The sequence below is a fragment of the Neltuma alba genome, unplaced genomic scaffold (assembly GCF_004799145.2).
Source record: "Neltuma alba isolate B1F8T4 unplaced genomic scaffold, ASM479914v2 tig00004332_pilon, whole genome shotgun sequence".
In the NCBI taxonomy this organism is placed as follows: domain Eukaryota; kingdom Viridiplantae; phylum Streptophyta; class Magnoliopsida; order Fabales; family Fabaceae; genus Neltuma; species Neltuma alba.
In genome coordinates this window covers 2187-29469 of record NW_021633660.1, presented here as the reverse complement: position 1 = coordinate 29469, position 27283 = coordinate 2187, and the positions used below count along the sequence as shown (strand labels likewise).

Genomic DNA, 27283 nt, shown 5'->3' with positions numbered 1-27283 from the left:
AATCTGGCAGTTACTGTTTGACCTCATCAGCTCAAATCAGGTTGGATTATGACAATTCTCAAAAGGACACAATTTTTTGTTTTTCATAATCGAATCACATAGTTTTATTTAAAAAATTGAGTTAGGTTAGGGTGAAACGCGGAAATGACATCTGCAGATCGTTAGATTCAGCCTGACCTGGATATCCTCTAAGTGCGTTGGAATAATTCGTGCAATATTTATTATAATCTATTTATGTCGTCCATTGGTCAAAACGACTACGCCGTGTTAATGGCCTTCCAAGATGGTGCTACCACCGGAAATGGGAATAATGGACGTCCCTGATTTGAATTTGAATATCCACAAGACCTTAAAAATTTGAACTATTCGGCGTCTTCCCATCAAGTTCACGTCAAAATTTCAAATCACTTCCCTCCTTCTCATCTTCGCTCTTTGGTCTGAGACTGAAATTTCTTCTTCGTAGAAAAACCCTAAGATTGCTAATCAATCCCAACATGTCTTCTGTGGTACCGCCGCCGGCCCCCGGCCGAGAACTCTCGAACCCACCCTCCGACGGCATCTCAAATCTTCGGTTCTCCAACCATAGTGATCACCTGCTTGTCTCCTCATGGGATAAGGTGTGCGCCTGCTCTCCATTTCTGCTTACTTGTCGTTTTTACTGTTTTTGCTAATTAACAATGTAGTTCGTTACGCTGAGCCTGAGCTTTGGTTAATATCTGATTAGAGTGTACGATTGTATGATGCGAGTGCCAATGTGCTCAGAGGAGAGTTCATGCACGGTGGACCTGTGCTTGATTGTTGTTTCCATGATGATTCTTCAGGATTTAGCGTCGGTGCCGACAATACAGTGAGGCGGTGAGTGTCTTTTCTTTCTTTCTTTCTTTATTGCTGAGTCTGTTTCTTTTGATATTTGAATTTTCTTCTTAGTTCCCGAGATATGTTGTGTGAAATGCGCTGAGGCCCCACTTGTTAGTGGTTCACGGTTGACTCCTCATGTCGAGTTGCTTGATTAGCTTGAAGTAGCGTTTTGTTGCGACCTTTGCAATGCGTTTAAGCTACATGAATGTGCTTAAGAATGATTCTGATTTCTGAGAAGCAGGTTCAATCTGTAAGTGTTTGTTTAGACAATGAACGCTGCTTATTCTAGCTTCTTCCTCTGCTTACTATGAGTGTTGGTACACTCGTGACTTTAGTGATAGTATTCATGTCACTTGTCAATAATGCAAATCCTTGTACTCTAGGCACAATGTTATTTATTTGGAATGAAAAGCTATGGTTGACCATATTGTTACAATAGAAACAAAACAGAGAACATCACTACGTCTGTCCAAGCCAATTAACTCCTTATAATTACCCGGGGTACACAAAAGGAAAAAGAGGGAGCATTAAGCATACTTGTCTCCTCATAATTGAAGTTGCTTATCTTATATCCCGTCAAAAAAAGAAGTTGCTTGTGTTCAGGGTGTCTGCACGCAACCTTGCACAAGTGCATGTTGCCCAGTAGCAACCTTGTGCAACGTAGAGGTTCCCTGCACACAGCCTTGTGTAGGTCTAGGTTGCTCGTCCGAGTTGCTGCAGGCATCCTTGCGTGTGGTCCAGGTTGCCTGCGCACTGCCATAAGCTATAAGTCTGTCTTCTATCGTCTTGAGCTTAACCTAAGTTGATTTTAAATTTAATTATTCAACACAGGTGAACATTGCAAAAAAGTAGTTAGTGTCCAGCTTGTAATGTTATTGTCATCGGACCTGAGTTGATGTTAACTGTATGATTTCTTCCAGGTTAGTCTTCAGCTCTAATAAGGAGGATATTCTAGGAAGGCACGATGCACCTGTTCGTTGTGTAGAGTACTCTTATGCGGCAGGTCTGTTACTGTAGCCGTCAAAATCCACTAAGGATTTACTAATACTGCTTACCTTATCTCATTAGTTTTCTCTACTTTTTAGTTTTTATACTTGTATGTAGCTGAGATGAGATCCGTAGTGAAAGAAGCTTTTCTTGAAATGATTTGACAGTTAGCAATAACAAGAACAAATTTTGATTATTCGCTAATGATCCTGTATCACTCTTTCACACCCTTGGCTTATTTGAATGCTAGTTTCATGCATATTGAATTTAAAGTTCTCTTCTCAGCTAAACCAAATGTGCCTCTAGTCAGAAACCTGTCAGAATAGTAAGTAGCAATTTAAGATATTGCTCATAAAATTTTGGATTATATACTCTCTAAAACATCAGTTGGAAAGTCAATCTAGACATCTTCAAAGTTTTTGTAATGTCATGTAGATGCAGTCTATATGGCCTTGAGGACCATCACCATTGTTGAAATGGTTTATAATGTCAAATTATCAAACAGTTGTTGCTATGTTGATGTCTCATCTCATGAATGTTTTGTTTGCTTATATAATATTATCCTGCCCTTTCTTTGGAATTATTGTTCTATAGTTGATGCCCGGCATTGTTATGATGTGCGGCTTCAATAAAGTCATCGTATCCCACTTATTTGTTTTTATGACAGGGCAATTGATCACTGGTAGTTGGGATAAAACCCTGAAATGTTGGGACCCTAGAGGAGCAAGTGGACAAGAGCGCACACTTGTTGGGACATACCCACAACCTGAGCGTGTCTACTCTCTTTCCTTGGTTGGGCATCGTCTGGTTGTAGCAACAGCTGGAAGACACGTTAATGTTTATGATTTGAGGAATATGTCTCAGCCTGAACAACGGAGGGAATCTTCATTGAAATATCAAACCAGATGCGTGCGCTGTTACCCAAATGGAACAGGTATTTACTTGAACTTTTGGGCTTTTTTTGGGTAAATTGTTTTAAGTTGTCTTCGAATTCTCATTGAGTTCCCTTGAGTAAGCGACATATATTTTCTGTTATATACCGTGCTTTAACCTTTTTTAAAGTACTGACATTGAATATGCTGAGGAATGCTACAACCATGTGCAAATGAATGAAGGAAATAGGACTCTTTATATGTTCATGTTATGTGTCATATAATGAAATTCAGCTGATGACATACTGATAGTTTGTCATTTTTATTCTTTATATATGATCTGATGCATTCGGTACTCATTTGATTTCTCCATGCAGGATATGCACTTAGTTCAGTTGAAGGGCGAGTTGCAATGGAATTTTTTGATCTCTCAGAGGCTAGCCAGGCCAAAAAGTTGATTTTTTCCTTTCCTATCTCTATTCATGGATTTTGTTCTCCTGATATGATATTGATATTCTGCTCGCCTCTTATCAGTATCTATGATATATTTTGTTGGTTTCATTCAAGAATAGCATACGTTCACCTTCTTCAAACAACTTTTCGGTTAGTGACTTCCAAGTTTCCTGCAGATATGCTTTTAAGTGTCACAGAAAATCAGAAGCTGGAAGGGACATTGTTTATCCCGTAAATGCCATAGCATTCCACCCCATGTAAGTATGATAGTGTTCTTCATTTCTTGGTCTTGTTTATCTTACTTAAGCTATGAGGCAGAGTGCAAAAGTTATATATGTAATTTTTGGTCCATTGACTATAAACCAAGGGTTACCACGATGCAATAGGTGCAAAGGGGAAATACCTTGATATTTCATCGAGGAACCAGTTTCTTTTTATAAGACTTCAATTGATGAAGGTCCTTAATACAATCTGAATAATGATGGGCATGACCATGATGTTAATTGGAAATTAAATACTTGCAAGTATGCTTGGAACTATTAGCCACATTGAAACTGAACGCTGACAGATGGTACCTTGATCGACTGTGAAATTCAGCTGACTAAAAGCCAATTTGGGCAAAACTGATTTTACTAATTAATAAAGAAAGAGGCAAGCTTTATATTGATTAATTGAAATGAGTCGGCATCTTTAAAATACCCGCCTTAGTTGTGTCTTTAGGCTTACATTGAAGTTTCAACTATACTAGGTTATAAGGCTGAAAATGTGTCTGTTGCCCTTTTGATCATACTGGGATATGATGGAGTTGTTCACAATGAGATATCTTGGAGTGCTTAACAAGGTGCTTTATGTATGATTCTACCTGCAGATATGGTACGTTTGCAACTGGAGGTTGTGATGGTTTTGTAAATGTATGGGATGGAAACAACAAGAAGAGGCTATACCAGGTTTTGGTTATTTCACTGATTTTTTGAATATTTATTTCTACTTTTTATCTGAGTGAATTGCTGAATTGTCGTTTTCTCTTTCAGTACTCAAAATATCCAACTAGCATTGCAGCACTTTCATTTAGTAGAGATGGACGCCTCCTGGCTGTTGCATCAAGCTACACATTTGAAGAGGGAGCTAAACAGTACTCTCTCTCTCTCTCTCTGTGACACTCCCCCGCTCCCCCCCCCCCAATACGTATTTCAACCTGAGTACTGGTACTCAACATGTTTTTCCCTAATTAAAAATATTTGAAGAGATTGTGCTCTGAACACATCGTAACTTATTTCTTGGAACTAATAATAATAATAAAAATAAAAAAGAACACTTTGTAACTCTAACCTCTTGCGCAATCTTGTGCAGGCATGAACCAGATGCCATCTATGTACGCAGTGTAAATGAGATAGAGGTCAAACCAAAACCCAAAGTCTATCCTAATCCGCCAGCGTGATTCCTGATGATCATATTGAATATAGTAATTATTTTCTTTTTACGGATTATTCTGGCTACTTCTCCCAATTCTTTGTGACTTGGGTATGTAAACTAATTTTGTGCTGCCAATTTCTAGATACCAATTGTGGCAAGATTTTAGCTTTTCTACTGTTTGCCCGGTACCTCCACATTCATGGAGATACCGATGTTGTAAAAGTTGACTTGATGAGTCCGGTCTAGTGAGATGCCTGTCCTCACTATTACATGTGGTGGTTTACCTGCCAATAGAATTAATCAATGCTCAAAGTATTAGTTTGGAACGGATCCATTAAATCTCACTTTTCGTTTTTTGTGCACACTGCGCCTAAATTTAAGTCGCCAATTCAATGTGGTAGTTTCCAGGCCATAGGGTCATAAATTGAAGCCACATCCACGAGAAAGCAACTCCAATATTTAGCCAAGGCCAGATTAAGCTAAGGGACCGACAAACCAATAACAAAAGAAAAGTTGTCTAGATGTCTCGTCTCGTTACGTGATGCCGCGCATATTCTCGGGAAGCGATAATTCAAGTTTCTTCCCTGGCTAACTTGTTTCAGTTCAACACTAGGTGTGAAAAAGATAAGTTTGAAAAAAAAAAAAAAAATTCTTGCCAATGATTATCCAACTTAACATGAATACATAAAAAGATGGATCGCCCCGGTTTTTCCCCGAAAAGATATAAAGCTACGTAAAGAATAACCACGATGAGATCATCCATGGATAGTGCAAGAAGGAACAACCACTAGAATGGTCACTTGCTTGAGAGAAAATTCGTGAGAGGATTGAATCGTGTCAGGGTGAAGCATCTAGAACTTTCCACGTGGCACCATGTCAGCTACACCGCCGATTTGGACGGCTTTTAATTTTTTTTAAAGAAAATATATCTCGCTTGTAATGTTTCGTGCCGGATGAGGATGAAAGGAGTAAGCCGCACTGTTGAGGCAAATCAGTGGATCATTAACTATCAACGGCTTGTCGGTTAGCCCCCACGTGGAACAGCGAGTATTTTAACTGGAACTCAGAGATCTCCACCGCCACGTGTCGCCACATGGTCCCTCCCTTACGGCTCATGTCCTGTTCCTCTCTTCACGCCCACACTCTTCGTTTCTTTACTTTAAATTAAATAAAAACATATAAAGACGGAAATCTCAATATAATTGCCACCATAAATCGGGAAATTAGAATACCTGGTAACCTGGATCAATTATTAGAGAATGCTAGAGAGAGATGCCATGAAGGTTTTTTTTCATTTAAATTTTCTGTATAAATTTTTTTTAAAATTAAATAAATAAAGAGGGGCGGGGGGGCAAGTAAGGATGATGTTGGAGGAATTAGCTGGATCCCCAAGTGGCCAAATGTGAGACTGCCAACCAGTGATTAAAAGAATTAAGAGAGTGGGCACCGCCAAACAGGGCGTGACTGAGGCGCGTGACGTTAGTCTTCCCTCACGCATGACTCTAACTCTATACCGTTCCCTTCCGCCCCCTCTACTTTTCTAATCATATCACCACAAGACAAGCCTGAGATTAGTCTAATTAAGCTAACACTATATTTTACCCACTGAATTATATACAGTAACTTTAATTTTGAAACAAAATTAAACTCGTAATCATCATGCCGCGGACGATTTAGCTCGTTAATTATCAGCTTTGTCTCAATAACCTAGTTATTTGAAGAATCAAATTATATATTAATTAGAGACGCCTCTTGGGTAATTGCTGATTTGGTTTGAGTTTTGATTTGGTTATGGACGAAAAGTAGTAGTAGTTGAGTGAGGAACAAAAATGCTGGGAGGAGGGGAGATATTTGCGGAACAAGTCACAAGGTTACGTTGAAATAAGAAAGACGTAGGTGAGAGATAGCTCACTTAATTAACCACAAAGTAACTCCAACGCAAACAAACAACATTCTTCTTCCCTTTCCTTCCCTTCCTTTCCCTTCAGCTTCCTTCCTTCTTTCCTTCGCGAAGTAATCCCACAAAAAAAAAAAACCGTGTTTTGCACGCATCCAAACAATTGAATTTTGACTTTCCCTTCCCCGTTCTCATTTCGTGTTTGGGTGTATCCGTGTGTTCTAAAAAAACGCAGACCCCCTTCACGTACCTTTGTTTTGACTTGGAAAAAGTCTTCTCTCTCTCCCCCCCTCTCTCTTCCTTATTTGACCCACTTCACTCTCTCTTTCTCTCTCTAAAACACAACCTTCCACCTACTATCTTCTTGCTTGCTTCCTTCCTTCATTTCTTCAGCTTCTCCTACTATAAATTCATTTGCTTCACACCCCCACTTCCTCATTCACTCTTCTTTCTAATTCCAGATTCCCGATACACTTCTTACCCTTCACTCTCTCTCCAATAAGAATGGCTTTAGAGGCTCTCAATTCTCCCACTACTGCTCCGACTTCTTTCACCTACAAGCACGAGGAAGAAGACGAGGAGCTTGATCTTCACTGGGCTAAGGGCAAGCGGACCAAACGACCTCGTTTTGACTCCAATAACCCTCCTTCTGAGGAAGAGTACCTTGCTCTCTGTCTCATAATGCTCGCCCAAAGCGGCCACAACAACAACGCCGCCGCCTCATCCTCCTCCTCTCCGCCGCGTCCTTCTCCTTCACCGTCGCCTCCTAATCCTGTGAAGCCCTCTCATAGGTGTACCGTCTGCAATAAAGTCTTCTCCTCTTACCAAGCGCTCGGGGGCCACAAGGCCAGCCACCGTAAGTCCTCCTCGGAGTCCACCGCCAACGCTTCCACCGCCGCCGACAACGCTTCCACTTCCTCTGGTGCTGGCACAGGAAGGATGCACGAGTGTTCCATCTGTCACAAGGTCTTCCCTACCGGTCAGGCCTTGGGTGGACACAAGAGATGCCACTACGACGGCGGCAACGCAAACAGCAGCAGCGCCGGCGCCGGTGTGTCCTCATCGGAGGGAGGCGGTGCGTCTACTGTAAGCCTCCGCGGGTTCGACCTAAACCTGCCGGCACCGCTGATGGACTTATCCCCGGCAGGATTCGGAGACGAATCTGGGATGAAGATGGGCGTAGAGCAAGAGGTGGAGAGTCCGTTGCCGGTAGGAGCCGGCAAGAAGAGAAGTCGGGTGCTTTTTCCGAGTGAAGCAGACGATGTAAAGCCACCGTCGTCTGCGTTGTTGCAGAATTGATAGGGTTGTTGTGTTAGAATACAGTGAATGAATTGATGAATTGATTTGTAATATCAGTTTCTTTATTGATTGATTAGGATCAGACAGACTTTGATTTCTTTTTCACTTGTGGCTTCTTCTTGTTACTCTCTGTACAGACATATTTGTTCATTGCTTTTTTGGCATCAAATAAAGTTACCGCTCTCGTTTTTATTTACATTCACGTTCTCATTCATTATTGTCTGACATTCCCCTCACCCCCACCCATGCAATAGTTAACTAATCATTTTTAAATGTTCATTTATTTATTTTTAATGAGAAGAACGATAATATAAATATTATAGACCAATTTAATTATTTTCTTTCCTTCAGAAGATCATCAAGATAATCTGGATTAATAGAACCTCACTTTAGGTAGCAGCCAAGAGGAATGGATCACTTTCGTTAGTGCAAAAGAATGAAGTGAATATTTTCTTTTACAGTCACAGGGACCAATGAGGAAGAAAACACATCGGATTTTCCTTTTTTCCCCCCTTTTGCGTACTTGAAAAGTACAAAGATCGGTTAACCAAATGTACGGTCTTTGGGAGAAAAACAGCAATCTATGTTAAGAATGAGAATGACTACATAAAGGATGCCACTAAGTTCAGATAACTTTATGAATTTATGATTTTACCCCCATGCCATAAGAACAACCTTTTATGTTCTGAGCAAAAGTATATTTAAGCCAATATTCCACTTTCAGAATTTCCCCCTTTCGTGGGCAATTAGCAAATAACAACACGCTATTAAATGATAAACAGGACTTGAAATTATTTATTTATTTATTTATTGACCCAATGATATTTCTCTCAAAAAAGAGGAAGGGAGAAAAATTAAAAGAGGAAAGGGATACCTATTAATGATGGGTTGGCATTATAAAGTTATTGATGAATATTGACCATGGAAGCTTAGATGAAGTCAAAGTCTTTTTCAATATGAATAACCAAATCTTGTGGAAATTTCTCTCTCTCAAAAAAAAAAACTAAAATTCAGCAGCCGCGTGAACCTCAATTAATATACCAACAACATTAACAAAGAACAATTCCATTATATTGCTAGTCAATTGTCACCACTTGTTAGCATTATTCATTCATTTTTTTGGTAATTATGGTAACTTAATTATTATGCTTTACATTAGTAGTAAAAATGGAATCTAAACAGATTGGAACAATTATTAATCAAAAGATAAAGCAAAGAAAAAGTATATAAATTATTAATGAGGCATATATAGGCACGTTAGGGTAATGGGGAAGGTGGGTTGAACCAAAACCTTCCCATGTGGTTGCTGTCTCTAATCAACATGTTGGAATCATTATACCAAATTTAATTTCAAATCAAACACTTTGAGCATTTGGCTTAATTAGGGACACTCTCACTACTTGTTGGGTTGGCGAAATTATACTTACCCACTAATTTATATATCCAAAAGTCTTAGTCTTTGTACTTATCCTCAATACTCATAGGCCATTAACTAGATATCTATTTATTACTACTAGTTTAGTATTTTAGTCTGCTTTATTTTTCCTTTGGCATCTGAAAAGTATCAAACAAAGCCAACTTCAGTGTACCATATGATTATCCATTAAGAAATCAAAACAAAACGAGCACATTCTAATGGGCAAATAGTAATTTCATGAAGATCTACTCCTCTGGTCCTATTTATAGGGCAGAGAGAGAATGTACTTTTTGATCCTATTTATAGGACACTAAGAGAAATTTTTTGTATGGATATACAATTTTACTCCTCATTTATTATTGTGTTGACTTTGTTTATATAAGATATAATGTATATTAAATAGGGATAGAGTTGGAAAGTTATTAAATTTTAAATGAGAGTTAATGAAGTTTAAGATTTTTCTTGGTCTATGTAAAACATGCTAGAAGTATTTTATAAATAGAATCATAAAAATATTTTTGAACTGAACGGGAAAATAATTAATGTGCGCCGCCTCATACTTATTTGATAGATTAATGCACCCAACCACCATAACAATTTGGACTTAAATAAATTAAGTTTTACTTAATTTATAAACAGGGCACAATAACTGCACACGTATTTTATATCAGACCAAGACGATCCAATTAAGTTTCTTGGGACCAAAATTGTGTGAAACGATTAGGCAAGGCAGAGGGGGATTGCTTAACGTGGCTTTGGACAAATGCAGATTACAGTTACGTCACTACAGAGAATTGCTTTTAGTCCTAAATAAAGAATATCATTACTTAAAAAAATCTGAATGATAACATAAAGAGAGAGTTATTAGTAACTAGTACTTTCTTTTCTTAAAACATTATTGTAATTCTTAATAATAATAATAATAATAATAATAAATGGTATAGTTGAAGGCAGTTTGAGAGTACGTGGTGGTGATAAAGTTAAGGAAAGCGTTGAATAGTATGTGAAGTAGTGAAGAGGCTTACGCGTTGTTAATAAGGAGGTGGAGGTGGACGCGTACCAATTTGTGACTTCAACGCGTCTCAAAGCCTATTGGCGTCTTCTTCAAGTTAATCTCTCACTGAGCCCTAATCACACTCTTTATTCCTTAATTCTTGCCGCCAATACTGCTCTAACACCACCGAATATTTTTTCTGTTATTACTTATTACGTAATACCTCCGATTTTTAATATAAAACATTTAATTTAGTTCTAAATATGATGTTTTAATTTACTTTATCACTCATCTTTATCTATTTTTCAAAATAATCCTTATAATAACCGCACATATTAAAAATTTTATTAAATGGTAGTTCTAGTTAATACACATAGCTAGTAAGATATTTTACAGAATACAACACTTATTTATTATAAATAACTAATTTAATTACTTTTTTAAAATTACTTAAATTAGTCAAACTAGTTCTTATATGAAGTACAGTAGCCAGCACATCCTTTCTGTATTCTTTTAATCTTGTTGATTAACTTGAACAAAATCAAAAGCCATGTCAGTCGCAGGCTGGTTCTTAATTAAAGTCTAGCCAGGGAATAGGAGGAAGACAAGTTTTGTAAGCAACTTACATAGTACACTGAATCTTCATCTTTATGCGAATCTACCACTCAATTTACATCAGACTTTTATTTATTTTTTCCTTTTATCTTCATTGAGATATTTTAGAATTTTGCTCTACTTTTCTTTTCTTGTTTAGACGATCCTAATTAATGGACATTCATTTATAATTTTGTTCTTCATTGACATGTTTCCTGAAAGAATAATGAAAGAAATCATCCTTTTGTTTCTTAATCCCTCCTTGGATATATACGGATTCTGAATTATTAAACTAAACTAATTTGTGAGCCATCGGGCTGGATAGACTCACAAGTACATATATTTGCTATAATCTCATGCAAATTTGGATTAATGAGAGATAATTACGTATGTGCATGCATAATTATAGTCTCATAATTGAGAGATTGCTTCGTGTAAAAGTCTAAGAAAAAGATGGAGAAAAGGCTATGATCCAGAAGCTTTAAGTTAGATGATAAGACGAGACGTTTTCAAAAAAGCCAAAAAAGATAAGATGATACAAATGGCAATTTTTATCTTTCTTTAATTTCACCTTTTCCCTTTTAAAAAAAAAAATTTGCTTCTTCACCAAGAAAAATTGCAGTTTACTACGTACTATTAGTGACTTTTTTTTACTCTTCCGATTAACCACTCGTTCAAGAAACGACATTATCGTCGTTATTATATGAGTAAATTAATGATGTGAGAAGTGAAATGGATAGTGATATGGGCATTTGGAAATGAAGACCAAGACAAACCAGGAAGACGCAGCACAAAAAACGTGACAGAAATAGCACTTTAATTAATTACATCCTTCATTTATCATTTAATTTTTTTAATAATCTTATTTTTTTTATGCTTCATCTTCTCGTTCTCTATTTATATTTTTCAACTTTATTTACGATTTTTATTATATATATTGTGATCAAGTAAGTACAACTGACTATATAGATCAGGTCAAATCCCCGAAAAATAATAACTAAGAAAAATGATTGATTATAATAATTCAGTTAGCAGCCTTGCACTAGTTTACAAATAGTTGGTTATTTTTAATTAAGCCCAAAAAGATTTAAATGATCTAATTAATTAAAAATGGAGAATGATTAATCAGCTTGTTCGGTTGCTTTCGGAGAGTGTTAGGCATGGTCGTCCATGGCCATCGTGTTTGGTGGTAGACAGGGAGTTACTGAGTCTTTCCGTTAACAATTACCAACAAAAGCACCCTCCCTCTCCCTCCCAGTTTTTTTTCCTCCTGCCGAGCATAGGTATTTTTTGATTAAAGACAATTTTATTAAAACACTATTAAGTATTAAATATAAAAGCCTTTCTCAGTAAAGATAGCCCCTTCTGTTAGATTTAATTTTTATTGTTATAAGAACACTCTTCTAACATGAAATCAAACGGAACCACTTTTAGTGCTTATCGCAGTGACTGCTTATCAAATATCAATCATTCAAATCTAATATAGATGGCCTAAATTCAATATTTAATATTTTATTTTTAAAAATATTTTTTTAATAGGTACATAATTCAAAATAAATGTAACCTCTTAACTGTAAGGTTTTTAATTTTTTTTATTTTAAAATCACTAGTTAAAAATTTTAAATTTAGACCATTAAAATTGTATATGAATGTTTTAAATTTCACCGCAGGAATGACTATCATAGTGCTCATGACTGATACTCATCTCTACAATGAGCACGAAAATTGATTTCGAAATGAAACTCTCTTTCTCTACACGCACTATTAGCCAATTCTAAACTAAAACGGTAGTTCAATAATTGTAATTAAGTGTATTTTTATTGCCCCATGGAGCCACAAACACTTTATTGGGTTCTAATCAATTTATCAGATCCATGATTCGTTACACAGGTATTGTTTCAGTATCTAGGGGAGCTTAGGATTATGCCACTCTAAGATATTTTAATATTGAAATTAATATATATTAAATTCCGTTTTGCGCTTGAAATACTTCATCATAACACTTGTCGTCCTCCCTCCCCCCCCCCAACCCCCTTTTTTCCCCACATATATTTTTTTGATATAATTTTTCCCCTTTATTTAATCAGAAATTTTCCCTATTTTTATTATTACAAGAGGTTTTATGGGGAATCAGATCCTCGATCTGGCAGTTAGGCCTTACTTATCTCTAAATCAGCATCCATATAAAATATAAAAAGTTCTGTGGTCATATTTCTATACATATCAAAGTAAAATTTATAAAAAAAGAAATTATAATATTCGTGAGTAATAAACAATACACTTCAGCTTATATTCTATTTAAAGTACCGAGCCTAGGGTGAGTCCTCCCCAGGCCACATTATTAAAAAGTATTTTAAGAAAATTAAAACACATTTTTTTTATGAAATATGAATAGCTAACTTAATTTTTTTATATTTATAAATTAATTATCTAATTTTTATATTAAAAATGATAAGTAGTACTATTTAAAGCTCTCACTACGTTGGATTCATCTCTTGCTTGTACGTAGGTAAAGTAAAAGAAATTCTTCCAACCAAAAAAAAAAAGTAAAAGAAATTCCACATTTGTATCTGATTCTTACCTAAATTGATTTTTTTTCCTCTTGTTGCAATGAATAAATAATCCAACAAGTTGTTGCATGATTTGCTTTTATACACGACAACGTACCCACTAATTATAATCCATTATTATTATCCAGGGGTTAGGTGCTTAAGCAGCCTCACGTGTGAACATGTTGAAGACGAGACTATCATGTTAAGCATGATTTATGTTGATTATTATTTATTAGTAGTTAATACGCCCTGGTTAATTACTGGCCCCAGAAAAAATATATATATGTTTCACTTAATTTATTTTAATTTTTGCATTTGCGATTTGACATGTCTTGAGAGAATGAGAGGTTCAGCTACTATACTTCAAAATACAACATTTCAAACTCAATGCTTTCCCTTTCAAATGGGAATTATTTTTTAATTATATATCTAGGAAATTTCACACGTGTTTATCGTTGTGGAAAAACCTAGCAACATCTGGAAATTTTGACAGGGTAACAAGTTGATCCATCAATTGAAACACACATATTTTATTTCTACGTTTGATTAAATCAGTGGTTTTATTAATTTGGATTCCTTAATTTTATTTCAGCATTCAAATTATTCAAGAGGTCTGAAGCCGACGGGGATGACAAGTGGTAGCCATTTTCACGCTCTTCTGCCGAAAGAAACATTTTCATTTTCTGAAAACCCAAAATGGGGCTTGTGGCCCCGGGTTATATGGGCCACGATTTAGCCCAAATCCAGTTGTTATAGGAAACATCTAAAGCACATGTTAGCAACTTGAAATATTTTAACTAATAAGAGTCGAGTCTAGTCGAGCAGAAAGAACTAGTTTTTACAATGTGGTGAATTAAAGTTTAAACATCTACAAAAAGAGGTGCCCACATTTAGTTTATGACAGTGTCTCAAACAAGATTACCTCTAATAGAAGGATATATGTGCTTACCCAAAAAAAAAAAAAGATAGTTTTCAGTACATTTATTATTTTTAAAATAATTTTTTGAATATATCTTTTTTCTGGTAGAAAAATTAAATTACTCCTCTGGTTCTTAATATAGGACCTAATTGTGGAGTTAATTTTGATCCTAAATATAAGAACTATTTATTATATTTATCAAATTTTTCCTAAATCAACCCTACGGATACTCCCTCAATCATAATTAAATAGAAGATGGAGGAAAGATATTAAAAAAGATAATTATGGTATTTTAGGGAAAACAAGTCATATTTCTTATAATTAACTAACTTACCTAACCTTCCTAATCTAATCAAATTAGTTAAATATGTCTTATATTAAAAATCGGATGTGTATATACTTATTGTTTAATAATTTTTAAAAGTGAATGCAGCAGGCTCTGACTTCAGTATTAGTGCGACATTAATGAGGTCCATTAGCACAGGAATCTGTGTTATTGAATGAGGTTCATTAGCATGGTAGTAATCTCGGGCAAAGATCATTCGGCCTCTTTGTCGACTAAGTTTCCGGTGCCACTCTCCACCTCCTGGGAGGGTATGCCCGGTATAGGTGTGTGTCATGAGTGGTTGAGGTTTTAGTGTTGGTAGGTGACTTACAGCGATAAGCATATGCTTTTGCTGGGCGATTGCAACAGCAATGGTCGAGTGTATTGGTCTCAGTTGAAACTCCTCGAGCCTACCCTTGCTTTAGCCACGCAAGAGACCTTCATGCATCTGATAGCGGTGATTGTGACGCTGCGTCTGGTATGCTTTTTCCATCCCTTTTCTCTTCTCTGTGATTGGTGGTTTGGCCAAAGCAGCGAGCTAACCAATCGGTTAACATGGTCCAAGTCAACATTTTTCCAAATCGGGTCGGATATCATTTTGCATTTCGTTTCCGATTCGTATCACTCATTTACTATTCCCAGGATGACTATCCCAAATCTGATTTTCGGTCTCAGCAACCCACATATGGGCGGGCCTTGAGTGTACACATGGGGATGACCTCATCCCTTACGCTAACTGTCATATTTTTTTAGCAGAGGAGGCAGGATCTAGAACCCAAGTAAAGGAAGCTTCCGACGATTCATGTTTGGTTGTTGTCGTAAATGTGTCTTCAAGCTTCCCCACTCTAATAATATTCTAAGGCCATTTTCCTCAACTTTCAATCCTTCAAGTTCTAACATGGCATCAAAGCTCACAACTTTTATGACAAAAAAATAAGGAAAAAAAAGAAAAAAGATGTTCATTCTACCTATCACAATTAAATTCTCTCTAGTAGTCATGTTCATCATCCATCTCATGCATCCCAAACTTCAGGTCACAAATACTTTCTCTCTCCAGTTTGCATCTTTTTCTTTTTTTTTTTTAATATCTTCCTACCTTGACGTACTGTTATGCACGTGCTCTTGCCTTTACAATCCGTTTGACGTACTTCAGGTCACAAATACTTTCTCTCTTCAGTTTGCATTCTTTTTTTTTTTAAAAAAAAATCTACCTCCCTTTGACGTGCTGTTATGGACGTTCTGATTTCGTCCAGATTCTTGTTTTCGTAGTTCATCTAGTTCTGTCTAGATTATATGGTTTGTACTCTTTTTATTTAAAGATTAATAATATTCTAAACTGTTAAATTTGATCCTTCAATTATGCGGATAATAGTCAAAGTATTTTTGTCATGAGAATAAATTTCTAAGGTATATAAGAGCAAAACAAAAAAAAACTTTTTAAGTGCCGAATAATCTCTTATGAATACTTCCCAAGTAACTCAAATTCGAGACCCAAAAGGATTCAGCAGTCCTTACACCGCTAGACAACGAGCTGTCACTCTTTCTTTTACAGCAGCAACGAAATAAGGAAAGCGAGAGAAAATTCTTATTGGAACCAGATTAATCAGCTGCTCCAAAAATATTCCGGCAATATTTTCCACCCAGATTGCAAGAATGTTGTTACCAGCCACCCAACACAACAAAAATCCAACAATATTCTGGCAAGTGAATATTTTCTCCAAGGATTCCAAAATTCTCCTCCAGTCCTTATTGAGTTGATTTTGGTTCTAAATATAAGATCTACATCTCATATTTACTAATTTTTTCTAAATTATATATGGATACTCCCTCAATCATAATCAAGTAGAGGAGGAAGGGAGGATGTTAAAAAAGATGATTATGGTATTTTAGGAAAAACATGTGATATTGCTTATAATTAACTAACTTACCTAACTTCCTTAAACCAATCAAATTAGTTAAATAGGTTTTATATTAAGGACATGAGGAGTATTTCACAAGTGAATAATTTCCTTTCTTTTGTTTTTTTTTGGGCCAACACAAGTGAATTTCATAATAATCTATGCGACTTTATCGTTTTATTAAGGTAAATTATTAATATTTAAAGTAAGTGCATGATTGATCATGTTGATAGAGTGATATTACACTTAAGAAAACAAATCTCATGTATACATCATTTTTTCTTTTGCAACCTTATAATGAAATCAATAAAAAATTTTGGAAATGAAACCTTGTACAAACATGGAAGAATATATTATCAATATTGAAGCATGATGGGATCAAATGACTAATATTAATTGTTACTATGCCTCTAAATGAAAAACAAAACTCCTTCAGTTTTAAATATGGTATTCATTTTATAACGTAATTTTTATTATAAAATATGTCTTATATTTAAAATCGAAAAAACACTGTGTCGTGTCATGAGATTCCAGCTCAGATTTGTTAATGATACAGTGGCGCGTGGCTGCTTTGAGAGATTCGCATTATTGCAATAATTCCATATTCAGGATCTTGTTTATTTATTTCATGCTCTGCAAAAGATGCTGATTGTCTAGCGTTTTGGTGCTTGTTTCGCCCGATACCGATGTGCTGTCCCCAGTTGGTGGGTTTCAAACTTCAACAGTGAATCCGATGGAAAACTATAAATATTTGTATGATGTTGGACTTGGAACTTGAAGCTTTAAACCACCGTAGGTCTTGGTGTGAGTCTTTTTGGCTTTAAAGGTCGCTAAGAGGCAAAGAAAATATTTCACTAGAACTGAAAAAACAAGATAATTAACTCAGTTAATCTTGACGACCACCAAGCACTTGTATTGTGGGCAAGCGAGGTGGAGTCAGATTTGTGCTTGCTGGTGTCTCTGCTTTGAGAAATATTTAGTTTAGTTATTCTGTTGGTCATGTCTGCTTAGCTGACTTGGTGTGCCCGGACTTGGTGGGCTTTGCCGCCGACCAAGGAAACAATCTCTTCTTAGGGTCCCTTTCCATTTAGGAGAACTTTTGAATAAAAAAAATGGACCATCCCATCTTGTTATCCCTCTTAAAAATTCATCTTCTGCTTTGTTCGCTGTCAAGATTCGGTAGTAACAATCATTGCTCTGCTACAAATCCTTCTTTTCTCTTATAATTGAGATTTAAAATATGTTTAGTGACTTGGTCCCGCCACCACTTCTGGGGTACTCTTTTCCATTTCCGGGAAGTGATTATAGAACTCAGGCTCATTTTTAGTGGGGGTGGCCATGACTCACTGGATTTAGCAATTAACAATTCATTAGTGGGCAAGTTTTGTTTGAATTGTTAAAAGTGATCTTAAGATGAAGTTTATGAAACTTGGTTCCAAGCCAGATACCTTCCAGACTGATGGAAACAATGCTAGGTGAGTTACATACTTCTTTCGTGTATAGGATTTTGTAGGACGGGCTTAACCTAACTCTTTGCCTGGGTAAATGGAATACATCTCTCTGTGTATGTTCTTCAGATCATTTGTTGAACTTAGATTCATGGTCTGCATGAAGCAGCTGTAATTGACAAGGAATTAGGTAGGAATTGGATTCAGCTTAGGTGATAGGGGAGAGTATTAAATATAGGGTGGAGAATGCTTCATAATGTACCGTGAAATCAAGGAGTTCAGAGAATATTGATGCTAGTTAGCTTTCCTGCTGAGTCCAAATTGGATCTTGGGAAAAGCGGATTTACGGAAGCAATTCATGCCTAACATTAGTATTCTGATTTCTGAAGCCTCAGTATAGCGGTTTAATATCAACCTAAGAAACAAGAATTTTGCCTTGGAATTTGGCATCTGTAACTTACAAATTCATAATCATCTCACCATTGTTTTTCTCCCTTTTGTTGTGATTAAGCTGTCCTGTTTTGGCGTTGAATTAGACATTTTAGAGTATAGAAGAAAAAGAACAGTGCTTTTAACTACTCAACTAGCTCCTTGACAAAGCCAAATAACTTGAAAACTCTGCCTCTTCTGGGTCTGATTTTTATTTTTATGTAACTAAAGAGTAGAGTGCTTAGCAGAATGCATATCTTGTGCAGGTTTGTGGCAAGTGATTTGGCATCAGATATCATTGTTACTGTCGGTGATATAAAGTTTTATTTACACAAGGTATACCCCATCTTAACAAGCCTTTTTCAAGTCCCCGAAATGAGAACGTCTAGCCAATTTTTAAGTGGTATCTTGTTCTGTAGCCCCAAAATCCATTGCAAAACACTATTAGTTCTCTTTTGCTAATACTTGTTGAAATGAAAAATCTTACATGCATTTTTATCACGAATTATATGTATTTTTATCACCATTACAATCACGTAAGCTCTAAACTAATTCTAAGACCTTCCTAATGAGGTTCCAAATTGCAGTTTGGTTTTCTTCAAAATTTGGTAGCCCAATCAGTATTTGAAACATATTGTTGCCTTTGGGGAAAGTGGGCTTGTTTTGTTACAAACATATCAATCTGGTTGGATCCATATTTCATCATATTTACTAATATACACTGAAACCCTCTACGTAGTTCCCTCTCCTGTCAAAGAGTGCTCACTTGCAGAAGTTGGCCACCACCTGTAATTTGGACACTGGAGATGAAGTTCAAATTTCTGAAATTCCTGGAGGTGCTTCTGCCTTTGAGATATGCGCCAAGTTTTGCTATGGCATGACTGTTACCCTCAATGCTTACAATGTAATTGCAGCTCGATGTGCAGCAGAATACCTTGGAATGCATGAGACTATTGAGAAAGGGAACCTCATTCACAAGATTGATGTCTTTCTTAGTTCTACCATCTTTCGTAGTTGGAAGGATTCTATCATTGTTCTTCAGACTTCAATTCCTATGTTACCTTTGGCTGATGACTTAAAGATTGTGAATCATTGCATTGAATCTATTGCAAGTAAGGTGTGTCTTGATGTATCCAAAGTTGATTGGTCCTATTCCTATAACAGGATGAAACTCCCTCAGGAAAATGGTATTGATTCAAACCAGACCGAAGGTAGAACTCGTAATGTGCCAGCAGACTGGTGGGTTGAAGATTTATGTGAACTTGAAGTCGATTTATACAGGTCTTTAATGACCAAAATAATAAAAAAGAAAATTCTATCTGGTGAAGTGATTGGAGCAGCTTTGAAAGCTTATGCCAACAGTAGATTGCCTAATTTCAGCAAGGGTATGATCCACCACTGGGATGTGTCAAAGCATCGTTTAATAGCTGAAACAATCGTGTGGTTATTGCCTGCTGAGAAAGGAAGTGTTTCTTGTAGGTTCTTGCTCAAATTATTGAAGGCTGCCATTTTTGTAGATTTAGGAGATATGACTAAAGAAGAGTTGGTAAGGAGAATTGGGAGGCAATTGGAGGAGGCTTCTGTTAGTGATATTTTGGTACAATCAACTGATGGGGAGGCTACCATGTACGATGTTAATATAGTAAAGAAAATTGTAATAGAATATTTAATGCAGGATCATAATGCTGAGATTGAACAGGATGGACGCAGCGGACCCAAGGAGATAACAAGGCCAGGGATTTTATCAGAAGGTTCAAAGTTGATGGTTGCAAAACTTGTTGATGGATACCTTGCTGAAATTTCAAAAGATCCCAATTTACCATTATCGAAGTTTGTTGATCTTGCTGAACTGGTGTCTGGCATACCTCGTCCTACTCATGATGCACTTTACAGGGCCATTGATATGTATCTTAAGGTAATTGTTCCTGAAAAGATATTCTTTAAAAAAGACTTCTACTCGGATCCAAATATGACATCATATAACAGAAACAGAATCTATTCCTTCATATGCTGTCTGTTTTAGCACATTTTAATCCTATAAAATGTCTGCTTAAGGGCGTCTGATTTACCCCTTGTAGTTGAACGCATTTCATTTAGCCATCCTATGGTCTGCCCTGCACAATCACCCAACTATGAAGTTCTTAGATAAATATTAAACTGATAAAATAAAAAAAATCTTTGTTAAAAAGTCTGATTATCTTGTATCTTGAAACAGTTCAACAAGTGCAGGCTTTTCAACGACAAAAATATCCATTGTTTATAGCCAGATGGTTATTTCTGATTTATGTTAAAAGGTGAACAAAAAAGTTACACACAATGAGGTCAAGTGGTAATAGGGCAAACAATCGGAGGGATGCATAATAAACCAACTTTTAGGCCAAACCACATCAAGGGAAACAGCAATTTTATCCTAATTCTTAACATCATTGTGAAAAAGTAACTGAGGCATCCCTTCAATTTTATTGCATTTGGAAACAGGAGCACCCAGGAATCAGCAAAGATGAGAGAAATGGGATATGCAAGCTCATGGATTGCAAGAAGCTATCGGTTGATGCCTGCATGCATGCAGTCCAAAATGAAAGGCTACCGATGCGTGTGGTTGTGCAGGTTCTCTATTTTGAGCAGGCAAGGTCTGCTGCAACTTCTGGCACAAACACTCCTGATATGCTGAAAGGGACCATCATGTGTATAAACAGTGGAACCCATGGTGGTTCAAGTAACACAGAAGATGACTCAGATAATGTTGCCACAGCTGAGGAACTGAAGGAATTGAGGAAGGAAGTTGCATCCTTAAGTTTATCCACCAGAGACAAAGATGGACATGATGATAATAATAATAATAAACCTATGACAGACAAGGTTGTCATGAGCAAGATGAAAGGGTTGCTCAAATCAAAAAGGTCCTTCATAAAGCTGTGGGTTAGCAAAAGTGGTGCTGGAGAAAATAATAGTGGCTCCGACTCCTCTGAGAGTAATGGTTCTGCTATCCCAGAAGAAGCCAAATCTACAGCTTCCAGAAACAGGAGGCACTCAGTTTCCTGAAGGTGAATTGAATTCATTTTGATGCATTAGTTGCCAACATTGGTGTTTTGTCTATGGATTGAGTATAAAAACCAAGGTATATATAGTTTGGGATAGTAGAATTGTTGAGGATGGAAATAATGTGATCCTTGGTATTCATTCTATTCAAACTAGCTGAAACTCAAACTTTTGTTCCCAGTCAAGTCCACATAATGTGAAGGAACCCTCTCTGATAGCGGAGACAGAGACAGAAATAACAAATAATAATAAGATTTATAATCTTGGTCTCCTTATATCTTTTGCCTCTATATTAAAAAATTTCCAGCAACAAGGGATGGGTATTTAGAAGTTAGAACCCACCTTGTTAGAGTGTATGAGGGAGCAGGATTAAGGATTCAATCTGTAGTATGATTTCTACTTGGATGCGGATGATCTGCACTGTTCTTTCAACAACTAGCTAGAAGGGACCTTGAACTTAATTACTTTTGAAGTCTCTCCCAACACGCCAAGGCAATCAAAAGAAAAACTTTATTTCATTTTCAGGCCTTTCTTTTCTTTTTCTTTTTAATATACGTTTCTCAACTACTGATTTATAATTAAAAATTGATTATTTTTGCTTGTCATTTTTGCTATAAGATCACTCATCTTTAAGACAAGAGTGTCCAATAAACATTGTGGATTTAGCTATGAGACCGGTTTGATTTATAATAGGAATCTGCTTTGGGGGATCACAGTGCGAAGAGAGAACTGAGGGAGAATTTTAGCAAGAAATCAAGCCAGTTAATTTCTGAATTATTATTAGCTAGCCACCTGTAGATTCTTTAAGATTATTACTTTTTTTTATGTGCTTCATAACAGGACAGAACTATTTGCTTGAGTCTAATCCAATTTAGAGCACAGACAAAAGAAATTAACATTTCTGCTTCACAACAATGACAACAGCCAAGCAATACACCAAAAATCACATTTTAAAAAAAAAGGTTATAAATTTATTAAATCGAGATCATTTAAAAAAATACTCTATATATGTATTACATTAATTAGTAACTCGCAGCACATATCAAAAGGAACAAAATCACTAACCCAAAATTCACAGAAAGCATGCATTAAAATGAACGTCAGAAGGGCTGTAAAACACTAAGTAACCATTGTGGGGTGACTAATTAATTCTCAGATTAATAAAAACAAGGTCATTCTAACTTGTCTTTAGGCTGCATAATCATTGCGCATCACCGCTATTTTAAATTAAAAATTCTGTAAATAATTAGCTAAGCCAGTTGTTACTATGCTATTTTTTTTACTATATTAATGAAGCCATTGTACAAATCGTACCCACCCTCACGTTGTTCCTATCGAAAGAAACTCAGATATTGTTGGAGAGCAAAAGCTTGAAATATCAAAGTTTCAAAATAAAGGATTAATAACTATATAGTAGTATCGTAATTTAAGACAGTGCGGTAAAATTTTCCTAAACCTTCTAGCTCTTTTGACTTTAAGGGTTAAAGCTGAGCATTAGGAGATCATAAATAAGATAACAGAAGAAAATTACTTTGATGAATAAATAGTAATATCCCTAGAAATGTCGTTAAGTTTTGAGACCAACCAAAACCTGAATGGATTCACAACACAATTCACTTAAAAAAGGAGAAAAAAAAAGAGATGAGAAGAGAAATTCATATAAATACTAATTAAATCACAAAAAAGTATGGCAATAAGTGAAAAATATGTACCTGCTATTATTTTTTATATCGTAACTTGTCGTTACATACTACTAATTTATTATTATGAATTTTTTTTAGTGATTAAATTGTTTGTATGAGACTCCACATTAATTTTCTGAAAGTAAATTGAGATATGTTTGAAGCATATGTAAATATGTAGGTATAAAAAATAAGATGCCCAATTCTGAGTTCCAAATCCCATTTGTCTTCCTGATGCATTGAAGGGGCAGAAGAAGTTTATAATATGAAAAGGTATGTGATGCCAATAATAGTCCTTCTTTCTGAGACTAGTAAACTACGTAAGGTCGGATTTTATTTTTAAATCTTTATAACTAAAAAAATCTGTAAAAATATTTTAACAAGAGGATACAAATGAATAAAAAAATAAAATAGTGAAAAGAAATTAGTCGTTAAGAATATTATAACTTTGGATGATTCAGATAAATTGGTGGTGTGAAAAAGAATTAAATATTTAATAATGTGTGGTAAGCACGAGGCTAAGTGGGAAGTGAGTATTGAGTTAATATATATAAATGATATTAATAATGAAGGGGAAGAGGAAGACCCTGGAAATAAAAATAAAGAATGTAAATAAAATAATGGCAAATGGGAGGAGAGATGGAAGAAGCCAAAATCTGGAAGCTCCAAAAGTTTTAACCAAAATGGAATCCCATTCTCCACAAGCACATTAATTTTCTTTAATTTTATGGGATATATATAATAACCACTTTTTTTAATCTCTCTCAAATTAATCTAATTAAATATTATATGAATGCAAATGTGGTCCATTAATTTTTGGACAGACACGTCACTTGTATTCTTCGACTGGCTGTAACTTCTATGCCTATGCCTTCATCCTCATCCATCAACCGACCAACCCCTGCCTTCCTCGTTCCTTTTTTTTATTTTTCCCTTTCCATATTTAAAACTTTGCTTTCTCTCTAACTATTTCCCATTATAAATATAGGAGCTAATAGATTTATAATTTGTTTAATGTAAGAATTCAATTCACTTTATTTCTTAAATTTATAATTTTTTTAATTAGTTTTATGGATTGCACATATTAAAAAGATTTTCATGGCGAGATAGTTTTCACGCAAATAATTAAAGAAAGTGTTTTAGGAAGATCAATATACATTTTATATAAATAATTAACTTTTTCTCCCAGGATTATCTAATTCTTATATCTAGATTTGGAGGAAATTAAATATATATTTTCTCACAACTTTTCCAGCTGCCATTTTGAGTCAAAAGTTATATATTCTCGGACTTGCATAGCAAATTTCAAATGCATATATAAAACTATAACCAAGCAAATTAGGATAACAATTCCTACATCTACATCAATTGATACTATTCCTGTTACTTAATATAAAAGTTGATTTGATATTCCATTTAGTTTTAAATATAAGATTTTAATCTATTTTGTTTTTCATATTTATCTATTTTCTCAAGATAGTCTTTATAATAGTTGTATATGTTAAATATTTCATTAAATGGTAAATCTAACTAATATATATGGTTAGCAAGGATATTTTAAGAAAGACAATATCTATTTATTACAAGTAACTAACTTAACTAATTAACTCAAATCATTTAACTAGATCTTATGCTTATAGAATCTTTGAAAAGACACACTATTGTGAGTGAAATACAACTTAATTTCTCGTTCTGTGAGGATGAACACTAGTAACTGATGATAATTACATATTAATATAAATTATTGCCCATGTGTTTGCAGATACCAACGGGCACTGATCTTAGTTGAAGAAATTTTGACTGTACAAGCAGAATCCGTGTAAATTTAGAAAATGTCTTTGAGATGAATGCCTCCAATTAGGCTCACAAATACTTGATTATAACCTAATTAAATTGAATTTATATAAATGCAGAGAAACGTTTTTACGAGAGATATTCCCAATTATGCCAAACAATACTTGAATTTCATCCTATGAAATAACTATATATTAAAAAAGTGTGTGTGGGATTAAAATGTAATATTGGAAAACTGGGAAGGACGGAGAATCCAACGGTGGAGGTCTGGAGGAATTCCAACATTTGCGGAGAACCTGAGCAGCTGTCGTCGCCAGTTTCTTTGGAAGAGACCAACGCCCAACCCCACCCCCATCACATATAGTAGTACTACTCACTAATTACTGTATAAACTCAACCACATAATGAGATTAAATTAACCATACTTATTGTATAATTAACAATTAATAATCCATTCGTGCTTTGGCTTATAATATATGAAATTATATGAATAATGGTGAAGGTCTTCCCTCTATATATCCCATTCCCATAACATTTCATTACATGCAAGCCTCATCTTCCACAACCCTTCCTTCATCTTTCTGTTTCTTTTTGAGTCTATCATTAGCTTCCCACTTTGGATTTTGAGGGTTTAATCAAGAGTTGCAGGTGAACAGGAGCAGCAGGAGGAGGAGGAAGAAGCGCGCGCGCGCACACACATATATATAGAGAGAGAGAGGGAGGGATGAGCTGCAACGGTTGTCGTGTGCTTAGGAAAGGTTGCAGCGACGACTGCATGCTCCGAGATTGCCTTCTGGGCATAGAGAGCCCACAAGCCCAAGCCCATGCCACCGTCTTCGTCGCTAAATTCTTCGGCCGCGCCGCCCTCATGTCCTTCGTCTCCGCCGTACCCTCCCCGCAGAGATCCGGTATCATTCATACGCCACCTTCCTCTTCCCTCTTCCCTCTTCCCTCTCCCTCTCCCTCTACAATCTCTATACATACACAGTGTCACACACACACAGCCGTCATCAATACAAAACTAATTATATTCGAGAAGGGCATGACAGGAAGATAGAGAGCTTTAGTTTTCTAAATTGTGTTTGTGGTTTGGCAGCTTTGTTTCGATCGCTTTTGTACGAAGCAGTGGGACGAACCATAAATCCGGTGAACGGTGCAGTGGGCCTGCTCTGGACCGGGAATTGGCATCTTTGCCAATCAGGAGTTCAGAGAGTTCTCTACGGCGGCGCCTTGACTCCACTCCCTGACGTCTCCGGAGGAAATTCGGCACCGACTGCGGCGGAGGACGATTGCTTCGGACCCGTTCTAGATCTTTCTAGGCAGCGAGACTATATGGCGGGATTGGGATCAAGTAACCTAAAGAGAAAAGTTCGTTGTTACGACTTCGTGTTGGAGAATAATATCCAAGCACGCGATCATCTTGTTGATCATCAGTACTGCTTGGGGAGATCAGGTTCGCCGGAGAGAGTGGTAGTGGTTGGCACCGGCCGAAAGGATGATGGGAGCGCAGCGACGCCATCGGAGGGATCTGAAACGTCAACGTTAGGGAGTAGCGCTGCGCAGTGTGGCACTGCTGAAAGGAAGCTCCTCAGGCTTTTCTTCTAGAGGAGATGAATTCTAATATACAAATCTTTTCCCCTTTTAATTTTCTAACTTCGGTTGGCAGAGATCGACACTTGAATCTTAATCTGGCATCAAATTTTCTGTCATGTTGAATGTATCAAGAAAATAAAGATGAAGAGAGAATGCAACTATGACTTTCATATTGAAACATCCGGCAACAACTACTGTCATTTTTTATGGTGAGGATGTGTTCAAGAGTAGTCTTTGTTCTTAAATGGGGGGATCTGCAATAACTAATTTGCATACAAGAAAACTAGCTAAGTTGTAAAAAATATGCGTTGATTTCTTTAAAATATTCCTTTTAATCGTTTGCATTGGATAATACTACTTTGTTATACTGAGGTTTTATTTGAAGGTTAAAAAAACTTATCCATTAACCCTGACATCTAAGACGGGAAAGAGTGAACAGTCTCAAATCCCTTGGAGAATGGTTAAGTTTGAGAATGAACAAAGTTACGTCGATAGAGTTACCACCCTTTAGTATTTCTCCAACAACCATGTTTTTGCGATGCTACTCCAGTTCTAAATATAATACTCTTATATACACTATGTAAGGGTCTTATATTTAGGACTGAAGTAATGTTATGGTCAAATTTTTATGTTGTTTGTTGCACACTGTTGCAAATTGGCAACCACAAAGCTATAATAGATTGTAGGTTGGAAAATATGTGTGTGTGTGTGATTATAAGAGTCATAAAAATATGTGAAATTTGAGTATATTTGCCTATCTGGTATTTGCAAAAAGATAGCATTCATTCTTAATTGTAAGGAAAACTACTCATCCGGTCCT

The 27283-nt window shown here is 36.0% G+C and overlaps 4 protein-coding genes across 4 annotated transcripts; all 4 read left to right on the top strand.

The window, feature by feature from the left end:
- Positions 1 to 311: 311 nt before the first annotated feature.
- LOC114744332 (mitotic checkpoint protein BUB3.1) lies at positions 312 to 4927 on the top strand. Its single transcript, XM_028932502.1, has 9 exons — positions 312 to 617; positions 725 to 855; positions 1779 to 1861; positions 2513 to 2779; positions 3095 to 3170; positions 3347 to 3427; positions 4039 to 4117; positions 4202 to 4302; positions 4521 to 4927. The coding sequence occupies exons 1-9, from the start codon at positions 495 to 497 to the stop codon at positions 4606 to 4608; spliced, it is 1029 nt and encodes a 342-aa protein (XP_028788335.1). The 5' UTR covers positions 312 to 494; the 3' UTR covers positions 4609 to 4927.
- Positions 4928 to 6762: 1835 nt separating this feature from the next.
- Positions 6763 to 7975, top strand: LOC114744333 (zinc finger protein ZAT6-like). Its single transcript, XM_028932503.1, has one exon. It carries the CDS (start codon positions 6985 to 6987, stop codon positions 7777 to 7779), a length of 795 nt encoding a protein of 264 aa, XP_028788336.1. The 5' UTR covers positions 6763 to 6984; the 3' UTR covers positions 7780 to 7975.
- A 9916-nt stretch (positions 7976 to 17891) lies between these two features.
- Positions 17892 to 21739, top strand: LOC114744335 (BTB/POZ domain-containing protein NPY2-like). The gene is made up of 4 exons (XM_028932506.1): positions 17892 to 17953; positions 18622 to 18691; positions 19095 to 20270; positions 20834 to 21739. Exons 1-4 carry the CDS (start codon positions 17892 to 17894, stop codon positions 21395 to 21397), a joined length of 1872 nt encoding a protein of 623 aa, XP_028788339.1. The 3' UTR covers positions 21398 to 21739.
- A 3682-nt stretch (positions 21740 to 25421) lies between these two features.
- On the top strand, positions 25422 to 26707 carry LOC114744334 (LOB domain-containing protein 38-like). The gene is made up of 2 exons (XM_028932505.1): positions 25422 to 25778; positions 25967 to 26707. The coding sequence occupies exons 1-2, from the start codon at positions 25595 to 25597 to the stop codon at positions 26473 to 26475; spliced, it is 693 nt and encodes a 230-aa protein (XP_028788338.1). The 5' UTR covers positions 25422 to 25594; the 3' UTR covers positions 26476 to 26707.
- The last annotated feature ends 576 nt before the right edge of the window (positions 26708 to 27283 follow it).